This window comes from Geotrypetes seraphini, chromosome 3 (assembly GCF_902459505.1).
Source record: "Geotrypetes seraphini chromosome 3, aGeoSer1.1, whole genome shotgun sequence".
Lineage (NCBI taxonomy): Eukaryota > Metazoa > Chordata > Amphibia > Gymnophiona > Dermophiidae > Geotrypetes > Geotrypetes seraphini.
Window position 1 is genome coordinate 148,557,872 of NC_047086.1, and position 19,431 is coordinate 148,577,302.

A 19,431-nucleotide genomic window follows, 5' to 3' on the forward strand; every position below is an offset into this window, starting at 1 on the left:
CACTTTCTCTCTCTCTGTTATGGAGGTATAATTTGGTTGAAAAGCATATACATAGGTTTGAAAATGCATTCTATGTCCATATTATTCTTCCTTTGACCTACACACTCCCCTGGGAACTCTTTACATTGTATTATGGAACAATGTGCTGACTTCAGCTGCATTGAGGGTATGCAGTTTTCAGACACCCAGCTTATGTGGGTAAAATGTTACTTGATAATGAAATTTCTTTGAATATTGTCATTTTTAACTACCCAGTTTTTATATATTGTTTTGAATTTAGAGATTGCACATATATCAAAACTCAGGTGAAAAAAACTTTGTCATTAGCTAGAACATTTGAAGGGCAATTCCATAACTGGGAGCCTGCATTTATGCTCCAATTGCACATGTAAATGTACCAAATACAGACTCTTTCACGATTAAGTGTACGTTTATGTACTTAATTGACAGCAAAATGACTAATTGATAATGTATAAGGATATGCATAAGTTGTATAGTGTGTAAATGTAAGGGGGCATTTACATAGAGCATGAGAGGAACATAAGTGGAACTGTCACATGAGTAACTTACAGAATACTATAAGTCAGACTTCTCCAAATTTTGTCCTCGAGGGCTGCAAGCAAATTAGGTTTCAGGATATCTTTTATGAGTATGCATGAGAGAGATCTGCATACCATGGATGTAGTAAGCATGCAAATCTTTCTTATGCATATTTATTAGGGATAGCCTGAAAACCTACTACTAATCATTTCTATAACGCTACTAGACATACGCAGCACTGTACACATTCTATGTAGGTACTACCTCTGTCCCTGGTGGGCTCACAATTTAAATTTTGTACCTGGGGCCATGGAGGATAGGTGACTTGCCCAATGTCACAAGGAGCTGTGGTGGGAATTGAACTAGCTGATCTCAGCCCAATGCATTGTAATTACTACTATTATTACTAACTATCTCCAGAACGCTACTAGACGTATGCAGTGCTGTACAGGGTTGTGAAGGAGACAGATCCTGCTCAAATGAGCCTGCAATCTAGTCAATTGTGACAGAAAATAAAACCCCAAACAAACAGGATGCCATGGTAGGGGATACAGTTAGTAGGGATGGTAAGCTATTGTTTCGGGTGACAAGCAGAGGGGAGTAGGGTTAAGACTTGAAAACTATCTCAAAAACCTGGTCTGTTTGCAGCCCTAAAGGACTCGTGCAAACCTGCTATAAGTTATGCACTTCTTCCTGTATTTAAGGTACCCCATTTAAGCCAGGTTTATGGCTGGTGTAAGTGTATGTGTGTGTGTAAATACTAGGCACAGCAATGCCAGTATCCTCTATTGCAGGGGCGTCCAACTTGGGCTCTCGCCAGGTCGGGTTTTTAGGATTTCCCCAATGAATATGCATGAGATCTATTTGCATATAATGAGATCTATTTGCAAATAGATCTCATGCAAATTCATTGGGGAAATCCTGAAAACATGACTGGTTTGCAGCCCTCGAGGACCAACGTAGGACAAACCTGCTCTGGTGGAATCTGGGTGCACAGATACCATTACAGAATAGGCTTTCACAGCACAACGTCAGAGCATCTAAAAGAGGACAGTTATAGAATTGCTCCCTTCTTTTTATCACTTTTAAAAATAGGGCCTCATATTTGCTGTTCCCTCTTAAGATGATCAAGATTAGGGTTACCAGATTTTCTGTAACGAAAATCTGGACCCACTGCCCCGCCCCAGGCCCTTCTGGTTCCACCCAAGTTGTGCCCCATTCTGCCCCCAACCGTGCCCCCTCGACCTATTCGCTTGTTGGGAGGGCATCTGCGCAGATGCCATCCTGACGTCGCTGCTAGCTGGATGCTTTTCAAAACCCAGACAAAGTGCTGGGTTTTGAAAAGCTGTCCAATCACTGGACATGTCCTCGAAAAGGAGGACATATTCGGGTAAATCCAGACATCTCGTAACCCTAATCAGGAGTTTACCAACTGCGTTGCTTCCAGTGGGGTTAGTGCTTCAATATTGTGTTTTTAGTTGCGAGGGACAAGCAGGCTCCCTGAAGTCCTGCAGAGCTTGCATGACTCTCAATATTGAAAATATGTTAATAAAACAGCACCCCCCAGGGCAGGACTGTACATGGAGAACTCCCGTTAAGATTAGAGAACACAACGGTCATATCTATAATAATAATTCCCTTAGCGCGCATGCGCACTTCAATTTTCGTGGCTCCGTGCATCCGTAGCTCCATGGTTGGCAGACAAATCGGCAGAGAAGTTGGTAAAGTGTGCGCGCATGTGCAGCGCTTGCAATGCATGAGACATGCGCACACACGCATTCAATTTGCTGTGAGTGGCGGTTTACTTCTCTCAGCACTGTTATTCTGTGCCGGTTGCCGTTTGCTGATATCTCCACACACATGGACAGGGGCCAAACAGAAGGGACTGACAGAAAAGGTAGCAGTGAAAGACACAAAAGGACAGGGAGCCAAACAGATGGGACTGACAGGCTGACAGAAAAGGTGGCAGTGAAAGACACAGAAGGACAGAGAGCCAAACAGACGGGACATTGACAGACTGACAGAAAAGGTGGCAGTGAAAGACACACACAGTAGGACAGGGAGGTAGGGAGAAAGATTGAAAGAAAAAAAAAAACCAGACAGCGGACAAGGAGAGAGAGACACACAGAAAAAAAGACAGACAGACAGCGGCCAAGGAGATAGTCAGCAAAAAAAGACAGACAGACATACAGTGGCCAAGGAGACAGCAAAAAAAGACAGACAGACATACAGTGGCCAAGGAGACAGACAGCAGAAAAAAGAAAGATATTGGCCAAGGAGACAGTCAACAAAAAAGGCATATAGCGGCCAAGGAGACAGTCAGCTAAAAAGACAGACAGACATATAGTGGCCAAGGAGACAGACAGCAAAAAAAGACATACAGCGGCCAAGGAGACAGTCAGCAAAAAAAGACAGACAGACATACAGTGGCCAAGGAGACAGCAAAAAAAGACAGACAGACAGACATATAGTGGCCAAGGAGTTAGCAAAAAAGGCATACAGCGGCCAAGGAGACAGTCAGCAAAAAAAGACAGACAGACATACAGTGGCCAAGGAAGCAGACCGAAATAAAGAAAGACAGACAGACAGCGGCCAAGGAGACAGACAACAACAAAAAAACAGACAGACAGACCGGGAGCCAGACATACAGAAAGAAATCAACTGTACAATGGATATTAAAGCTCTCATGATAAGTTTTCAGTAAATTTTTTAAACTGTTAAGTCTGCACATCTATTCTAGCACCCGTTAATCTAACGGGCTTAAACACTAGTTATAACATAATAGGGAAATTAGAATTGTGTGTAGAGGGTTATCAACATCAAAAGTACACAAAAATATTAAAATGTGCTAATAATGTGTTGGGTAAACATTGTCAGAAACAGAGAAAAACATTAGATATTTTAAAGGACTCATCTGTTTCTACTAGTTTATATTTTGTGTTCCATTTTTTATAACTTTAGAAATCTTTTAAATAAAAATTTGACTTTTTTTTTCTTTAGGTATGGCAGATACCTAAATCTGCTGAAAGACAATGCAGAGCATAACCTCACGCAAGTCTTGAAGCATTGTGAGAAGTTTCTGACAAAACAACAAATCACTATTAAATCTTCACTTCGTATCCTTTTTAGATGCTTATGAATTATGAGTCATTGCTTCATCCTTTGTTTTGAAGATGGATTATATTGTTGAGAGTAGGGACAGATGCAGGGCACAGAACCTATTCTCTGATTCTGTTTGTCTTAAATGGTGTTATCCTCACACTAACACCTTTTAAGAGGTAGATATAATGAGATATTACCATTCGGCTGACTGCAGCAATGTTAGGGAAAGGACCACTGGCCAGATGAGACACATTCTTGGAAGGGACCCAAATCTATACTTTAATGTTTTGGTCTGGAAAAATCATCACAAATAGTCGCTTTGTGGGTGATGTCATCCAACAGAGACCGCATTGAAAAGTTTCAACATCTTAGATTACTCTAGAAGCTTTTAAGAAGCAGCATCACTCATGCATACTGGTCACTGATCTCTGTTATTCAGGACTTCCCTCAGTCTTTGCTTTTCCATAGAGCCTAACAAAAGACTTGCTGCACAGTCAGGGTAAAGTTTTGTCATGGTCCTACGAGTCTCTTTAAAGTTAGAATTTTTACATTTAGTTGCTGTAGTTAGGATTTATGGTCATGTTTCAAATTTTCAGCATATCTGCTTTCAGGCCTGGTTTGGGGATTTAGAGTCATCCTAGTCAGGCACTCCTGGCTTTATTTTTTGGTGATATGTTATAGAAGAGCGACCAAGAGAGCAACAGGAAACAGTTCAAAGGGACAGGAAAGGCAGAGCTAGAGAGAGAAAAAAATTACCGCGGAGGGAAGTTCTAAGGAGGTGAGCTTTATTCCTATGTTTGTTAAAGCTGAACCTGTCTATCAGAAGAAATAAAATCTTCCTGTGTTTAGGGCAGGGAAGTTGGATTACGGACAAGGCGAGTTGCTGCTTGAAGGAACATTTTTTTCTTGAGTTTTCCCTTATGGATTAAAAGGGGGAGCCTTCTTTGCTGTAAGCCTATGAATAAACCAACTTTTTTTTTTCTTTTGCTGTATTGTCTATGAGTGGGTCTTGACTATGTGTCGAATCCTTCTGTAACAGTTTGTACCAGCCTGTCACAGATCTATAAATGCACACACATCTTCTGAGAACAGAGAGTACATAACAGTGGCTGCTGCTATTTGTTGTCTGCATTTTTTCCTTAACTCTTGCCAACAGGTTATCTGCAGGGTGGTTATGCTGGCTATGACTGGTTTGCTGCTACTGTTTTTCTGATCATGTTTGGAGATAAAGAGAGAACATTATCATTTCTTCAGCAGTTTTCTGGCCTTCTTGTCTCAGCATTTCTGTGGCTACCAAGACTGCATGTTTCTGTAAGAAACTTATCTTTTCATTTAAAAACTCATATTTCAATCTTTGAAAAGATTATTCGGATGAAAATATTGTTGGTACCTGTTTAAAATTTTCAGTCAAATGAATATTTTTGCAAATTGAAAATTCTTTTAGAAAGCTGGTGATCCAGTATTCAGCTGTTTTTGTCTTTGTTTTAATTTAGATGACTGCTATAGTTGAATGATATTTGGATATTTAGCATCGGGCTCTGTATAGTGACCAGCTTTGAATATCTGGGTAATTCTGCAACACAGACACTAATATTTATGTATGGAAATGTTTAGAATAATGGCATTTTACTAAGGACAAGCAGGACTGTAGTATCCTTTCATTTGAGTGAAGTTAAGATGTGATAGGCTCCGGAGTAATCTGAGGAAATACATTTTTACAGAAAGGGTGGTAGATGCATGGAACAGTCGCCCGGAAGAGGTGGTGGAAACAGAGACTGTGTCTGAATTCAAGAGGGCCTGGGATAGGCACGTGGGATCTCTCAGAGAGAGAAAGAGATAATGGTTACTGTGGATGGGCAGACTAGATGGGCCATTTGGCCTTTATCTGCTGTCATGTTTCTATGTTTCTATCTTCCTGTCAGAGCCCAGTGTGGGCACTACCCAGCACTCAATAGCTTTAAGAGGCCTTTGGCAGTGGCCCCACCATGCATGCGTGAATACAGGACCCTGTGCAGGTATTTTTCTTTCTTTTAATAATTTTGTTTTCTTCCCCCCTTGTATATTTTTTTGTATTCTCTGCCATTTTAAGTCTTCTTTGGTTTTTTTCACAATTCCCAAGACCCTTTTTGACTGGAGCATCAAGCTTAATTTGAGGTAAGCCCATTTTTGGCCTCACCATTGAGCCTTTTGATTTAGCTGCTGTTCTTTTTGACATTCCCCAGAAGACTCCCAAGGGCTTCAAAAGATGCACCCAGTGTAATTGGGTGATACCTAGCACTAACCTACACAATTGGTTTATGGGGTGCTTGAAGCCTGATCATGACATGGGCAGACTAGATGGGCCATTAGGCCTTTATGTGCCATCATGTTTCTATTTACAAATATATAAAAGAACATAGAAGGCACATCAGTTCCCATCAAAGGTATCTTTTTGGATCCTTAAAGTCTGATCCATTGACATCGGCATTGGAAGCATTGACTCGATTGCTGCCAGGACTTTGACTGATACTACGGGGTGCACCAGCTTCAAGGAGGTCTCCACCTCCCTCGACATTGGACAATAGTAACAAGCTCTGGGACTGATCTGCATCAGACCTGACTCACAGGACACCAGTGGATTGAACGTTGTCCTCATTGGCACTGCGGAACACTTTCCAAGATCAGACGAAGACCAAAAAGCATTAGCATTGGCCCCCTTCAATTCATGGTGCCAGAAGGTCCAGGACATTGATATCACTGCCATCTGAGAAGTGTTAGTACCAAGAGGACTGCTCCCTCTATGTAATTCTGGTGCTGCCACCCTTGTGCAGCCGGGACCCCGCTTCTGATCCAGCACCAACAACTCAACAGACTGTCTCCACACCAACACCAGCCCTAGTCTTACCGATGCCTGTCTTCAATGACTTGTTCTTGGCCATGCTGATAGAAGAGCTGGTAGGATTGCTATAGCTCCAAAGAGCTCAGGCATTGAGGGCACTTGCACCAGCTGCAGCACTCAGCCACTCTGACCTCAAGGTTCATGACACGCCTGTGGAACAGCCTCCAATCGCTTTTCTTTGAGAGGAATCAGTGTGCCTCTTCTTGCACAATACCATTGGGAAGCTCCCTTAAGGTTGAAATGCAAGCAGACACCTCAGCACTTAACCTCTGGCTCAAGGCATTTTCAATAGCACTCGGGAGTGTTAGCTTCCCAAAGACCATTCCAAGGCCTGAGACAGAGGCATCTGGATCCCACTCCACTGCAGCCCCCAAAAAGCAGTAATGATGCCAGGCCTATAGCCCTTCTCAGGTAAGGGTAAAGCTGGCAGAATTTTTGGATGTGTGGAGACGGATCTCTTCAGACCGCTGGGTGCTGGACATCATTCGGGAAGAGTACAAGCTAGACTTATTTCAACCTCTTCTAGATCTCATTGTAAATTTTCCTGCGAGAAATCCAGACAAAACAGCCAAAGTTCTGGCAGTGGTACAGAGGCTCAGAGATCTAAGAGCCATAGAAGCCATACCAGAAGATGAATGGGGTGAATCATGCACAAAGGACTCAGACAACTGGAGACTGATCCTGGATCTGAAGTCTGTCAATGCTGCCCTTAAGATCCCCCACTTCCACATGGAAACGGTACAGTCATTCACTGTATCTATGGTGCCAAGAGAACTCCTTGCCTCCCTAAATCTGATGGAGGCTTATCTGCATATTCTCATCTTCCCGCTCACAGAAAGTTCTTGAGATTCCATGTACTAGAACATTATCTCCAGTTTTCTGCTGTCCGGTTCAGACTAACTACAGCACCACCTACCTTCACCAAGGTAATAGTCCTGGTAGCAGCACACCTCCACAAGGCGAGGATACAGGTTCACCCTTACCTGGATGATTGGCTAATAATGGCATCATCCGAGGCACAGGGAAAAGCAGCTGTGGCCCATGTGGTGCAGCTTCTGCGGAGCCTAGGCTGAGTGATAAATTTCAGAAAGAATTACTTGGCCATGACACAGTCCTTGGAATACCTGGGAATTCAGTTCAATACAGATCGGAACAGGGTCTTTCTTCCAGAAGTGTAGAGAGCAAAGCTCAGATGTCAGATTCTGGTAATAAAGGACAGGCCAGCATTTAATTATCTTCAGTTGTTGGTGGCAACGATAGATGTAGAACTCTGAACGAGAGTGCATTTACCCTTTTTACAGGAGACACTGCTCTCCCGGTAGTCCCCGCAGTCAGATACACTGGACTTAGCACTGCCTTGCACAAACACAGCTCTGTGCAGCCTGGACTGGTGGCTGGAGCCACAGGCCCTATCCCAGGGAATGATACTAACTTCTTCATTTGGGGAGCCCATTACCAAGGGCAGGTTTTGCAAGACCATGGTCACTCTCACAGAGGGGTTGATCAATCAGTTGCTTGGAGCTGAGAGCGATCAGGCTAGCCCTTTGGGCACTGAAGAGCATCTTGGAAGGCAAGGCAGTCCGTGTCTTCTCAAACAATGCCACAGAGATAGCCTATGTCAACCAGCAAGGAGGCACCAGGAGTGCTTCACTGAGATTGGAGGTTCAAATGCTGTTCTGATGTGCTCATCTATTGGCTCTCTCGGCAGCACATGGAGCAGGAGTGGACAATGTGCAAGTGGATTTCCTGAGTCGTCAGACACTGGATCCTGAAGATTAGTCTCTGTCTCTGGAGGCCTTCGACATCATTGTACAGTGCTGGGGATGACCGATGTTCAATCTCATTGGATTAGCCAGCAATAAGAAGGCTACTCGGTTCTTCAGTCAAAGATATGAGACAGGAAGAGATGGCCTGGATGCTCTGGACCAACCCCAGCCTCCAGAAGAGCTTCTGTATGTCTTTCCTCCATGGACAATTATAGGAACAATTCTCCAAAGGATAAGGACCCACAAGGGGCGAATAATTCTGTTTGCCTTGGATTGGCCGAGGCAGCCATGGTACAAAGACCTGATGCATCTACAAAGGGTCAAGGGGCTCAGGCTTCCTTGTCATCTGGGACTCCTTTCACAAGGTCCGATTGCCCTAGAGAATCCAGACCACTTTGGTCTTAACGGTTTGGCTCTTGAGTGTGAAGCCTTAGTGCGTAAAGACTATTGGACTTGGTGATAACTGATGCAGTCAGAGACACAAAGATCTGAATAATGCTCCAATTAACATGGTCTTAACCTTTCTTCAGGAGGCCTTGCAGTAGGTTGACTCAAGGTACAGATAGTGGATCTTTCCTGCTTTAGAGGGCAGACCAAACAGCGATAACACGGGTGAATACAAGATGACAAAAAATAGAACAAGAGTCTCTAGATTTGACCAGAGTAATCAAATTGAAAAGTTTATTATGTTCAAAAGATAAAAAGTCTCAATCATAAACCACACATATTTTTTTAAATTCTCATAATATATTAATTGCTGCCATTGGATTACTCCGGTCAAATCCAGAGACACTTGTTCCACTTTTTGTCATCTTCTATTCACTTTGAATGGTACCTTCCTTCTTACCAAAGGTAGTTTCCAGTTTTCACATAATCTAGGAAATGCATCTCCCATTCCTCCCCCCCCCCCCCCCGGGGGAAAAGAAGAAAGATATGATCCTGAAGTGCCTGGACGTCTGAAGAATTCTTCATTATTTAGATGTGATGAATGAGTTTGCCTCTCAGATCATCTCTTCATACTACTGGGTGCAGCACGACAAGGACATTCAGCATCAAGGGCGACCATTTCAAGATGGATTTGACTGGAAATTTATTTGGCCTATATCTGGAGCAGAAAACAGTCTCCCTTAGGCACATTCCTCCAGAGGGGTTAAGTTGTCCTGGGCAGAGGCTACAGCTGGCTCACCTGAAGAAATCTGTAGGACAGCCACATGGTTTCACCTCCACACTTATACCAAGTTTTAAAGGGCGGATGTAGCAGCCAGAAGGGATATAGGGTTTGGTTTTGCAGTACTGGCAGCAGACTCATGTGTCCCTCCCTAGGCACTGGAGTCTGCTTTGATACATCCAGTTGGTCAAGATTGATATTCCTGTTGCACTAGAATGGAAGATGAGGTTCTTACCTTTGCTAATTTTTTTTCTTGTAAACAGTAATATCAGTCTTGACGCCTACCCTGTCAGTTCAGCCTACTTTCTGTCTCAAACATGTCTAAGGGACAGACATCTTATGTCCCTGTTCCTTACGGTCAAAGAAGAGAAGAAATGTATTACAGTAGTATAAAATTTACAAATTGAGTAACTTTTGAATTGATACAGGTTGCACACAAGTTTCATTTCACCTCGTTATGCATTGGAAAATGTTTTAATTAATGCTGCTTTTGTTGATTAGAACAGATATGTGTTATCTCGGGGAGAATCCGCACATACTCTCTGTCTCTTTTTGTACCCACTCAAGGGCTCACTCACTGTTTTGATACAGATTGAGGAAATCTAGCACAGAAAGAGTGAGAGGAAGAGGAACTGAAGAATATGTAAATTATTTGCTCTACAGACTTCACAATAAAGGAGAGTAAATACCTGTTGGTCAAGACTAATATTCCTGTTTACAAGAAAGAAGATTAGCAAAGATAAGAACCTAATCTTTCTACTGACAAGTAACAGAGAGACCCGGACATCTACTACAAGCACAATGCCAGCTGAGGAAACCCTGAGAGAACATATAACCCAGCTCCACAGGGAGAACATCTCTAAACCCACCAGAGACTTTTCCATGCTATGAAAAAAAAAAGATACCAACCAACTTTCATGACAAAATTCAAATTTCTGACCAACTGTCTTTCCTGCCCAAATTTCAAATTGGCGGACTGCCCTGTTCCCAATCAGGTCAGTGAACCCACTATTTACAAAGACAAACTGCAGACGTCACAGCATACCCTAAAGAAAACCACAGCATGGTTTCTGAAATGTCAGTTTCTACGTGACAAGATGCAGAAAGACAGGGAAACTTGCTACAAACACAGTGCAAGCTGCGTAAACCTTGAGAGAACAACCTAATCTTCGATTCTACTTTTGTCCTAGAGGACACTTAATTGGAGATGCCCAGTTATAGAATTGTCCACTTAATGCTAGTGGATTGATTTTTCACTCTTTGAAAAATTACAAAGACTAGGAGACACTTGATGAAGTTACAGGAAAATATTTTTAAATCTAATAGGAGGAAAAAAAATTTCACTCAGAGAATAGTTAAGCACTGAAACACATTGCCAGAGGAAGTGGTAAGAGTGGATAGCATAACTGGTTTTAAGAAAGGTTTGGACAAGTTCCTGGAGGAAAAGTCCATAGTCTGAGAAAGACATGGGGGAAGCCACTGCTTGCCTTATATTGGTGAACAATGTAAACGATGAACACTCAGTATCAAATGATCAAATATAAACAATTATATACAACTGATAGTGAATCATAATACTCAGAGATATGGAGGTGATAACAGGGAAGTCCCAACACTACCACTTCACCGCCCAATCATCACACAATTCAATGCACCATCTGTAAAATATATTGAGTATGCACAATTGCTTTGAGTGCACTAGGCTACTGATTTTGTAAAAAATAACAAACTAGTTAAGTGGTCTGAAACAGCAAACTTATCTTGAGCTTGCGGGTTCCGACATGACACAGATACGTTTCGCTCCTGCCTCAGGGAACCAAAGGAGAATTTTCAAGGATACTCAAAACGTGTGGGCGAGAGGAAACTCTAAAAATACCAAGAAATTTAAAAATTATTACTTTATTCTTACTTGTAGTTAAAACCTATAACCTATATAAACTTATAAGAACATTATGGGCTATGGAAAGGACTTAACCACATATTTAATGCATTTTTACCAAATGAACGGCTTTCAAAAGCATAAGCTCTTAGTTAAGACTGCCTCCTCACAGCGTGTCAGCTGCTACACTGACACTGTGGGAGAATTTAACGAGCTTTTGCATCAGTACTTAATGACGCAACAAGAGAATAAACCTATAGGAGCAAACATGCAGATCAATGAAAAATGGAAATAAAGGAGTAAAATTAAACACCCAAACCCCTATGTACATCAAGGCATCATAAGAATGCTTGCCACTCAATTTCACTGTTAAGACCTTCGGGAGACAGTGTGTTTAGTTTAAAGATCCAGCGCTGTTCTTGTGCATAGAGCCTCGCTTTCAAATTGCCCCCACGAGGTAATCTAGGGCAGTGATTCCCAACCTGTCCTGGAGGAACACCAGGCCAATCGGGTTTTCAGGCTAGCCCTAATGAATATGCATGAGAGAGATTTGCATATGATGGAAGTGATAGGCATGCAAATTTGCTTCATGCATATTCATTAGGGCTAGCCTGAAAACCCAATTGGCCTGGTGTTCGTCCAGGACAGGGTTGGGAACCACTGATCTAGGGATATCCAGAATAGAATAACGTAATGTGGATACATGATGGTTTTCTTGTAACCAGTGCTGGGTGAGGGGGGCTTCCTGGACTTGAGTAGTGATTCTAGATATGTGTTCTCTAATGCGGACTCGAATGCTTCTGACCATGTATCCAATGTATAGTAACTTACATGGGCACTGAATCACATAAACTACACTGCTAGTACTGCAGTCAGTGAATGTAATAGATCTACGGCAGTACACCCATACTGGCACCGCCTTGTCTTGAAGGGAAACAGAATACTGACAAACATTACACGAGGTGCATGGGGAATGAGCTCCCGGTCTAGCAGCACTAGAAGCAATCTCTGAACTAAATTGAGATCTAGTCAACTGTTGTTTCAGATTACGACCCTGGTAGTATGCAAATTTGGGCGGCACTTGAAAAGTATCGTGATATTGCAAAATATGCCAATGGGACTGAATAATATGTTTGATTTTGAACGCATACTGAGAATATGGGACCACACAAACAGTAGAGGCTTCACTAGAAGCATTGTTATTAGAAGTCAAAAGAATATCTCTTTGGGCATAATATGCTCTTTTATATGCCTTGTTGATTACTTTATCAGGATACCCTATTTCTTTGAAAGAGCCCTCATATCCCCTGCTTTATTAGCAAAATCAATGCGTGAGGTGCACAAGCGATGCAACCTCAGAAATTGTCCAGTAGGGATATTATCCTGTAATTGCTTCGGGTGATAGCTCTGGTATTATAACAGATTGTTTCTGTCTGTGGGTTTTCTATAAATGGTGGTCTGAAATCTGCCACCACTTAAAGCGATATTGATATCCAAGAATGGTAAACTGTGGGTGCTAGAATCAACTTCTCCTTTGGTTCCCTGAGGCAGGAGCGAAACGTGTCTGTGTCACGTCGGAACCCGCAAGCTCAAGATAAGTTTGCTGTTTCAGACCACTTAACTAGTTTGTTATTTTTTACAAAATCAGTAGCCTAGTGCACTCAAAGCAATTGTGCATACTCAATATATTTTACAGCTGGTGCATTGAATTGTGTGATGATTGGGCGGTGAGGTGGTAGTGTTGGGACTTCCCTGTTATCACCTCCATATCTCTGAGCATTATGATTCACTATCAGTTGTATATAATTGTTTATATTTGATCATTTGATACTGAGTGTTCATCGTTTACATTGTTCACTGCTTTTTGATCACTCTACTCTCAGTTTCAAGAAATTATTGCCCTTATTGTTTTTTTGACTGTGCCTTATATTGGTAGCATAGAATATTGCTACTCCTTGGGTTTTGGCCAGGTACTAGTGACCTGGATTGGCCACCGTGAGGCCGGACTACTAGGCTTGATGGACCATCGGTCTGACCCAGTAAGGCTATTCTTATGTTCTGTCTTTTTTGAAAAATGCAGCTGCCATCAATAGTTGTTTATCTTTCTTTTTTTTTTCTGTCAGATACATCTACCTGTTGGTATTGCAGAATCAGGCATTCATCCAATATATTTCTGCAGTGCGTACTACATTGAAATGCTGCTGAAAGCAGAGGTACCACTTGTATTTTCAGCTTTCCGCATGTCTGGCTTCACTCCCTCTCAGGTAATTTGTTATGTACTTTGTATGTGTATATCCATTATTTGCTACTTCCTAGAATGATTTTTGATTATTGAGATTCTACAGAGCGTTCCACAAACAGTAACCAGGAAATTGCTTGGAACTAGTGTAATATTTACTAATGTTCGCATAATTCTTTTAAACCATCGTTTCTTTAATCAAATAAATGTTGGTCGACATATTCACCAAATCTGAAAAATATTGCAGTGGCGTACTAAGGGGGGGCGGGAGGGGCGGTCCGCCCCGGGTGCCAGCCATGAGGGGGTGTTCCCGGCCTTGCCGTTCATTCCCCCCCACCCCCGAAGGACCGCTCGCCCCACTGACCTTCCTGCACCACCTGTGAAGCAGCCCGCAACAGGATCGCGACTTCAGCGATACCTGAGCTGCTTGGGCGCTGCTTCCTGCGCCGCGGTCCCGCCCCTCCTCTGACGTCAGAGGAGGAGCGGGAACGCGGCGCAGGAAGCAGCGCCTAAGCAGCGCAGAGATCGCTGACGTCGGGATCCTGCGGCGGCTGCTTCATAGGTGGTGCAGGAAGGTCAGTGGGGCGAGCGGTCCTTCGGGGGTGGTGGGGGGGGGACTGAACGGCAAGGCCGGGAGCATAGGTAGTGCTGCTTCATAGTGGTGCGGGGAGGCCAGGGGCGAGCGGTCCTTCGGGGCGGGCGGGCAGGCAGGCAGGCTTTCAAGGAGGAGGGGGGTGACACAGGCAGGAAGGCCTTCAAGGGGGGACAGGCCTTCAAGGGGGGGGCAGGCAGGCCTTCAAGGGGGGACAGGCCTTTGGGGGTGTGTGCAGACCTTCAAGGGGGAGGGACAGGCCTTCAAGGGGGGGCAGGCAGGCCTTCAAGGGGGGGACAGGTCTACAAGGGGGTGGGACAGGCCTTCAAGGGGAGAATAGGCCTTGGGGGGGTGCAGGCCTTCGGGGGGGGTGCAGGCCTTCAAGGGGGGGACAGGCCTTCAAGGGGGGGACAGGCCTACAAGGGGTGGGACAGGCCTTCAAGGGGGATGCAGGCCTTCGGGGGGGTTCAGGCCTTCGGGGGGTGCAGACCTTCAAGGGGGTGCAGGCCTTCAAGGGGGGACAGGCCTTCAGGGGGGTGCAGGCCTTCGGGGGGGGTGCAGACTTTCAAGGGGGGGGACAGGCCTTCAAGGGGGGGACAGGAAGGCAGGCCTACAAGGGGGGACAGGCCTACAAGGGGGGAGGACAGGCCTTCGGGGGGGTGCAGGCCTTCGGGGGGGTGCAGACCTTCAAGGGGGGGGACAGGCCTTCAAGGAGGGGACAGGCAGGCAGGCCTTCAAGGGGGGGACAGGCCTACAAGGGGGGGGGACAGGCCTTCAAGGAGGTGGGACAGGCCTTCAAGGAGGGTGCAGGCCTTCAAGGAGGGACAGGCAGACCTTTAAGGGGGGACAGGCCTTTGGGGGGACCCTGGTTTAGAAGTACACGGAGGGAAGGGGGTGTTCAAAGAGACGTGCATATGCCAAACTTTGGGGGGGAGGAAGAAATAATGGGTCTGAAAATAGAGGAGAGGGAGAGAGATGATGGACCATGGGATTTAGGGAGGGAAGGAACAGAAAGGGAGAGAAATTGGACACAAGGGATGGTGTGGAGGAGGGATAGAGATACTGGATAGGAGGGTAATTGGGAAAAGAAAGGGAGAGATGGTGGACTCGGGTGGTGGGGAAGGAGGGAGAGATGCCGGATGAAAGGGTAGTTAAGAAAAGGTGGATCTGTGGAGGGAGATGAAAAAAAGGAAAGATACCAGACTTCCTGGGGAGGGAAGGGAAATGGAAAGGGAGGACAGAGTTGGCAGATGGATGGTTAGCATGCAGAAAGAAGAAAGAAGGAGACCCTGGCAAGCAAGTTATCAGAAGAAAACCAGAGCCTTGGACCAACAAGATTTGAAATATAACCAGACAACAAAAGGTAGAAAAATTAATTTTATTTGCTGTTTTGTGATTACAATATGTCAGATTTGAAATATGTATCCTGCCAGAGCTGGTGTTGGACTGCAAACGTGAGCTAGGATTTAACAGAGAGAGGAAAAGTCCTTTTTGTTTCTTTATTTTATTTACACCACAGCGCCAGTGTGATTAGGAGAAGCCAAAGGGGGTGAAAAAGCTATAAAACCCACCAGGAGTTTTGAAAAAAATCACCCAACTGGGCAGGAAAATCGAATTGAAAAACCAATTCAATAGGCTGAATCGAATCAAAATTTTTTTTCTTGAATCTGGCAGCATTTGTTTGCGCTACTGTCTTAGACTTTAGGACCTGGGATTGGGGAGAGATGGCATCTTCAGTACTTTATAATGCAAGTGAAACGAGGATTTGGTCAGACTTTTGAAGGGTCTGCAGAAAAAAAATATTGTATAGGCCGGGGACATGAGACAGCAGGAAATGGGAACTTTTCTTCCTTCTATTTTTGTGAATGAAAAGGCTGAGGATGTCAGAGAGTTCAGTTAAAATATGTGCTTTATAAGAAAATATAATAATGTGTTTTATAAAGTTTATAGCATAGCTGGCCTACCCAGTGAGGTGTTCCTAGTGGTGGTGGTGGCAGCGTGTCAGTGTGTTGAGAGGAAGAGGTGGTCTGGGAAATTCTGCTGTGCAAACTCCGGGCCCATTTCCACCCCCCAGTTAGTCCACTCCACTCAACTGGTTCACACACTGAGTGGGTCTTTGGGTGTTGTTTTGGGATCTCTTCCAGTGGTTTATCAGTATCTCCTTCTGGTCCAAGGAAGGAAACTTTGTTATCCTTAGCATTGACCTACAGAATATGTTTGTAACAGCGCTGCTTGTGTGGCATTAGGCTATGTAGTGATCGAAAGAAAAAAACAGACCTTTGCACATTTTTGCACTATATGGTGGGTGTATGAGGAGATTCACATTTCCTGCACAGCTAAGTCCATGTGAAGTTACCTTGTGCTGTATTTGACATCTAGCAAGGTCTCTGTTTGAAAGGAAAGATCTAAACTTAAAAATGAAGTGGCCAGAAGTTATGGTAAAAGCAGATAGTGTAGCTGGTTTTAAGAAAGATTTGGACAAATTCCTGGAGGAAAAGTCCATAATCTGTTATTAAGACATGGGGGAAGTGTCTGCTTGCCCTGGATCGGTAGCATGGAATGTTGCTACTCTTTGGGTTTTGACCAGGTATTAGTGTCCTGGATTGGCTACCATGAGAATGGGCTACTGGGCATGATGGACCATTGGAATGACCCAGTTAGGCTATTCTTATGTTATGTTCTCATCTGTAGGGGCCTTTGTTTTCACTTCTTATTTTAATGTATTTTTTTTCTGGGAACTTATCAGTGTTTTTTATAATGGGAACAAAAATGAAAGAGAATTAATGTGTGTGGAATGGGGGGGGGGGGTAACTAATTTCTTCAGCTAAATAATTCAATCCACCTCAACCAGACATAGGAGAACTCACGCACCATTCACACACCCTCCAACCAAAAACGTCAAAAGAAAAAAAACTGTTCGACAACCTCCTAGCCAATCGAGCTGCAACACTCGACCCCCAACTCTACAACCTATTGACCTCGACCACAGACTACAAAACCATCAAAAAAGAAATAAAAACCCTTCTATTCAAAAAACACATAAAACCGAACTAACACAATCAGAACTGTCCCAAGCATCACCTGCAACTACTCCATATGTACTTCTGATGTCATGACAATTCAGACATAATTTATGTTATGTTATGTTTGGAATATAAGAAAATTTTCACTGCCTGTTTCTATTCTGACCATTTATTCCGTTTCATGGTCATTACAAAAAAATATTTTTTTACATGGGGGGGGGTGTCAAAAAATGATGGGCCCCAAGGAGGAAGTGACGTCATCGTGGCTGATGGCAGCCTAGAGCGATAGCTCCGCGGACCCCCGTGCTGTTTTTGGCGATCTTCGCGCGAGTTCGCGTGCCTGCACTGTCTGCCTCCCTCAGCTTGTTTGTGAAGCTGCCTTGCTGCGTCTCGATGGCGACGCGAAAAAAACAAACGGATATTAAAGCGTTCTCCTCACCGATCCCGAATGGGCCTCTTAAACCTGGCTCTAAAATGGCGCCCGATCCGGCCGCGGCTGCGGAGGGCCCACCTGCTGATGCAACGCTGCCGACTCTACAGCTGGAGATGCGTGGTTGGTTCCAAGAACTGAAATCTGAAATCTCTGCAGTTCGAGCTGATATCCATGCTGTTGTTGCTGAGCTAAAACGAGAGGTGGGTGAAATCGGAAATCGGGTGGGAGAGACGGAGGTTGCAGTGGAAGCACATGGCTCTGAAATAACACAGCTGAGAGGCAGGATTGCAGCGCTGGAGGAAAAGGCTGATGTGAGCACCCTTAAGCTGGAGGATCTGGAGAATCGCTCCAGACGGTGCAACCTTCGCTTTCGGGGTGTGCCAGACACTGTTTCTGACCCTCGCTGTATGGAGGTGATTGATCATATATGTATACAGGCACTAGAGACTGCTGGCTTGCCTGTGGAAGTGGGTAAACCATTGCTGGATAGGGCACACCGCATACCTGGCCCTCGTGATGTGAACCGCCCTCGTGATGTTGTGGCTTGTTTCCATCGCTATATGGATAAGGAGCATGTGCTTAGGGCGGTGAGGCGCTCGGGGGGAACTGTGAAATGGGAAGAAGCGGACATTGATGTCTATCCTGATATAGCTCCAGCAACCCTGGCCCGCCGTCGCACGTATAGAGACTGCACCCGTATACTGCAGGAGCGCAGTGTTCGATATAGATGGATTTATCCCATCGGACTGGCTTTTACACATGCAGGCAAGACCTACACTGCAATAACTGTGGCGGATGTTCAGGCTCGAATGGTGGAAGCAGGTTTGATGGCAGCTTCAGAAATGGCACCACTTCCTCAGAGGTCTCCTGTGCCCAAATCAGGAAGAGGGCTGGGATGGCAGAGAGTGGCTAGATCGGCTGCAGCTCGTCGCCCTTTGGAGACAGCTGCCCCCTCACCCACTTGAACATTTATATTTGTGCAATGTGATTAAGAAATTTTGTGCTGTGACTGTTTTTTCTTCTCTTTGCTGAGCGACATCTGTCGCGAAGATTGTTTATAGGGCTTGTTCTGGGGGTCCCTTTGTGAACTGTTTCTCTACACTTCCTGTACCATGGTTACCAGGTGCTTCGGTGGCTGGACCATGTGGGGTATTGTTGGGGGGTTGGGGGGAGGGGGGGGTGTTGGTGCTGGGAAAAGTGGTGACCGAGTGCTTTCTTGTATGATTGTAGGGAAGAGTGTTTGTATAATGTTTCTCTTAAGGTTACGATTGCAGGGGTTGGTTGATTTGGCTGCTTTGGAACTAATGGTTGATTTGGTAATGCTGTGCTTTTTCTTTTCTGGTACAAATGGATAAACTCACTTTGCTATCTTACAATGTACATGGACTGAATTCTCCACAAAAACGACGCTTGTTATTTAAAGAAATGAGCCGCCTGAATAGTGCGGTTGGATTTATTCAGGAGACCCATTTTCAATCTCATTATGAGAAATTGCTTACACACCACAACTACCCACACGTTTTCCTTTCTTCTAATAAGGTTCGGAAAAAGACCCAGGGGGTGGGCATCTTAATACATAAACGTGTCCAGGTGGTGTTGAGAGAGGTGGTGCGGGATGTTGAGGGCCGCTACATATTGGTCAAGGCTGAGTTGGATGGCACCTTGTATAGTTTGCTGAATGTCTATGCCCCAAACGCTGGTCAGGGGGCCTTCTTTACGTTGTTAGAACGTGTGCTGTTAGATCATGTAGAAGGTACACTCCTTGTGGGTGGAGATTTTAACCTTACTTGCTATCCTCAGGAGGATAATTC

General features: G+C 44.5%; 1 protein-coding gene across 7 annotated transcripts in view; it reads left to right on the plus strand.

Moving 5' to 3' along the window:
* Nucleotides 1-19,431, plus strand: part of TBC1D32 (TBC1 domain family member 32) — a 301,306-nt gene that overhangs the window by 228,522 nt on the left and 53,353 nt on the right. For all 7 annotated transcript variants that reach the window (XM_033939045.1, XM_033939043.1, XM_033939042.1 and 4 more), the window contains 3 exons: nt 3,541-3,656; nt 4,799-4,953; nt 13,457-13,597. In XM_033939045.1, coding sequence (XP_033794936.1) covers nt 3,541-3,656; nt 4,799-4,953; nt 13,457-13,597 — 412 coding nt within the window. The remainder of the gene's footprint in view (nt 1-3,540; nt 3,657-4,798; nt 4,954-13,456; nt 13,598-19,431) is intronic.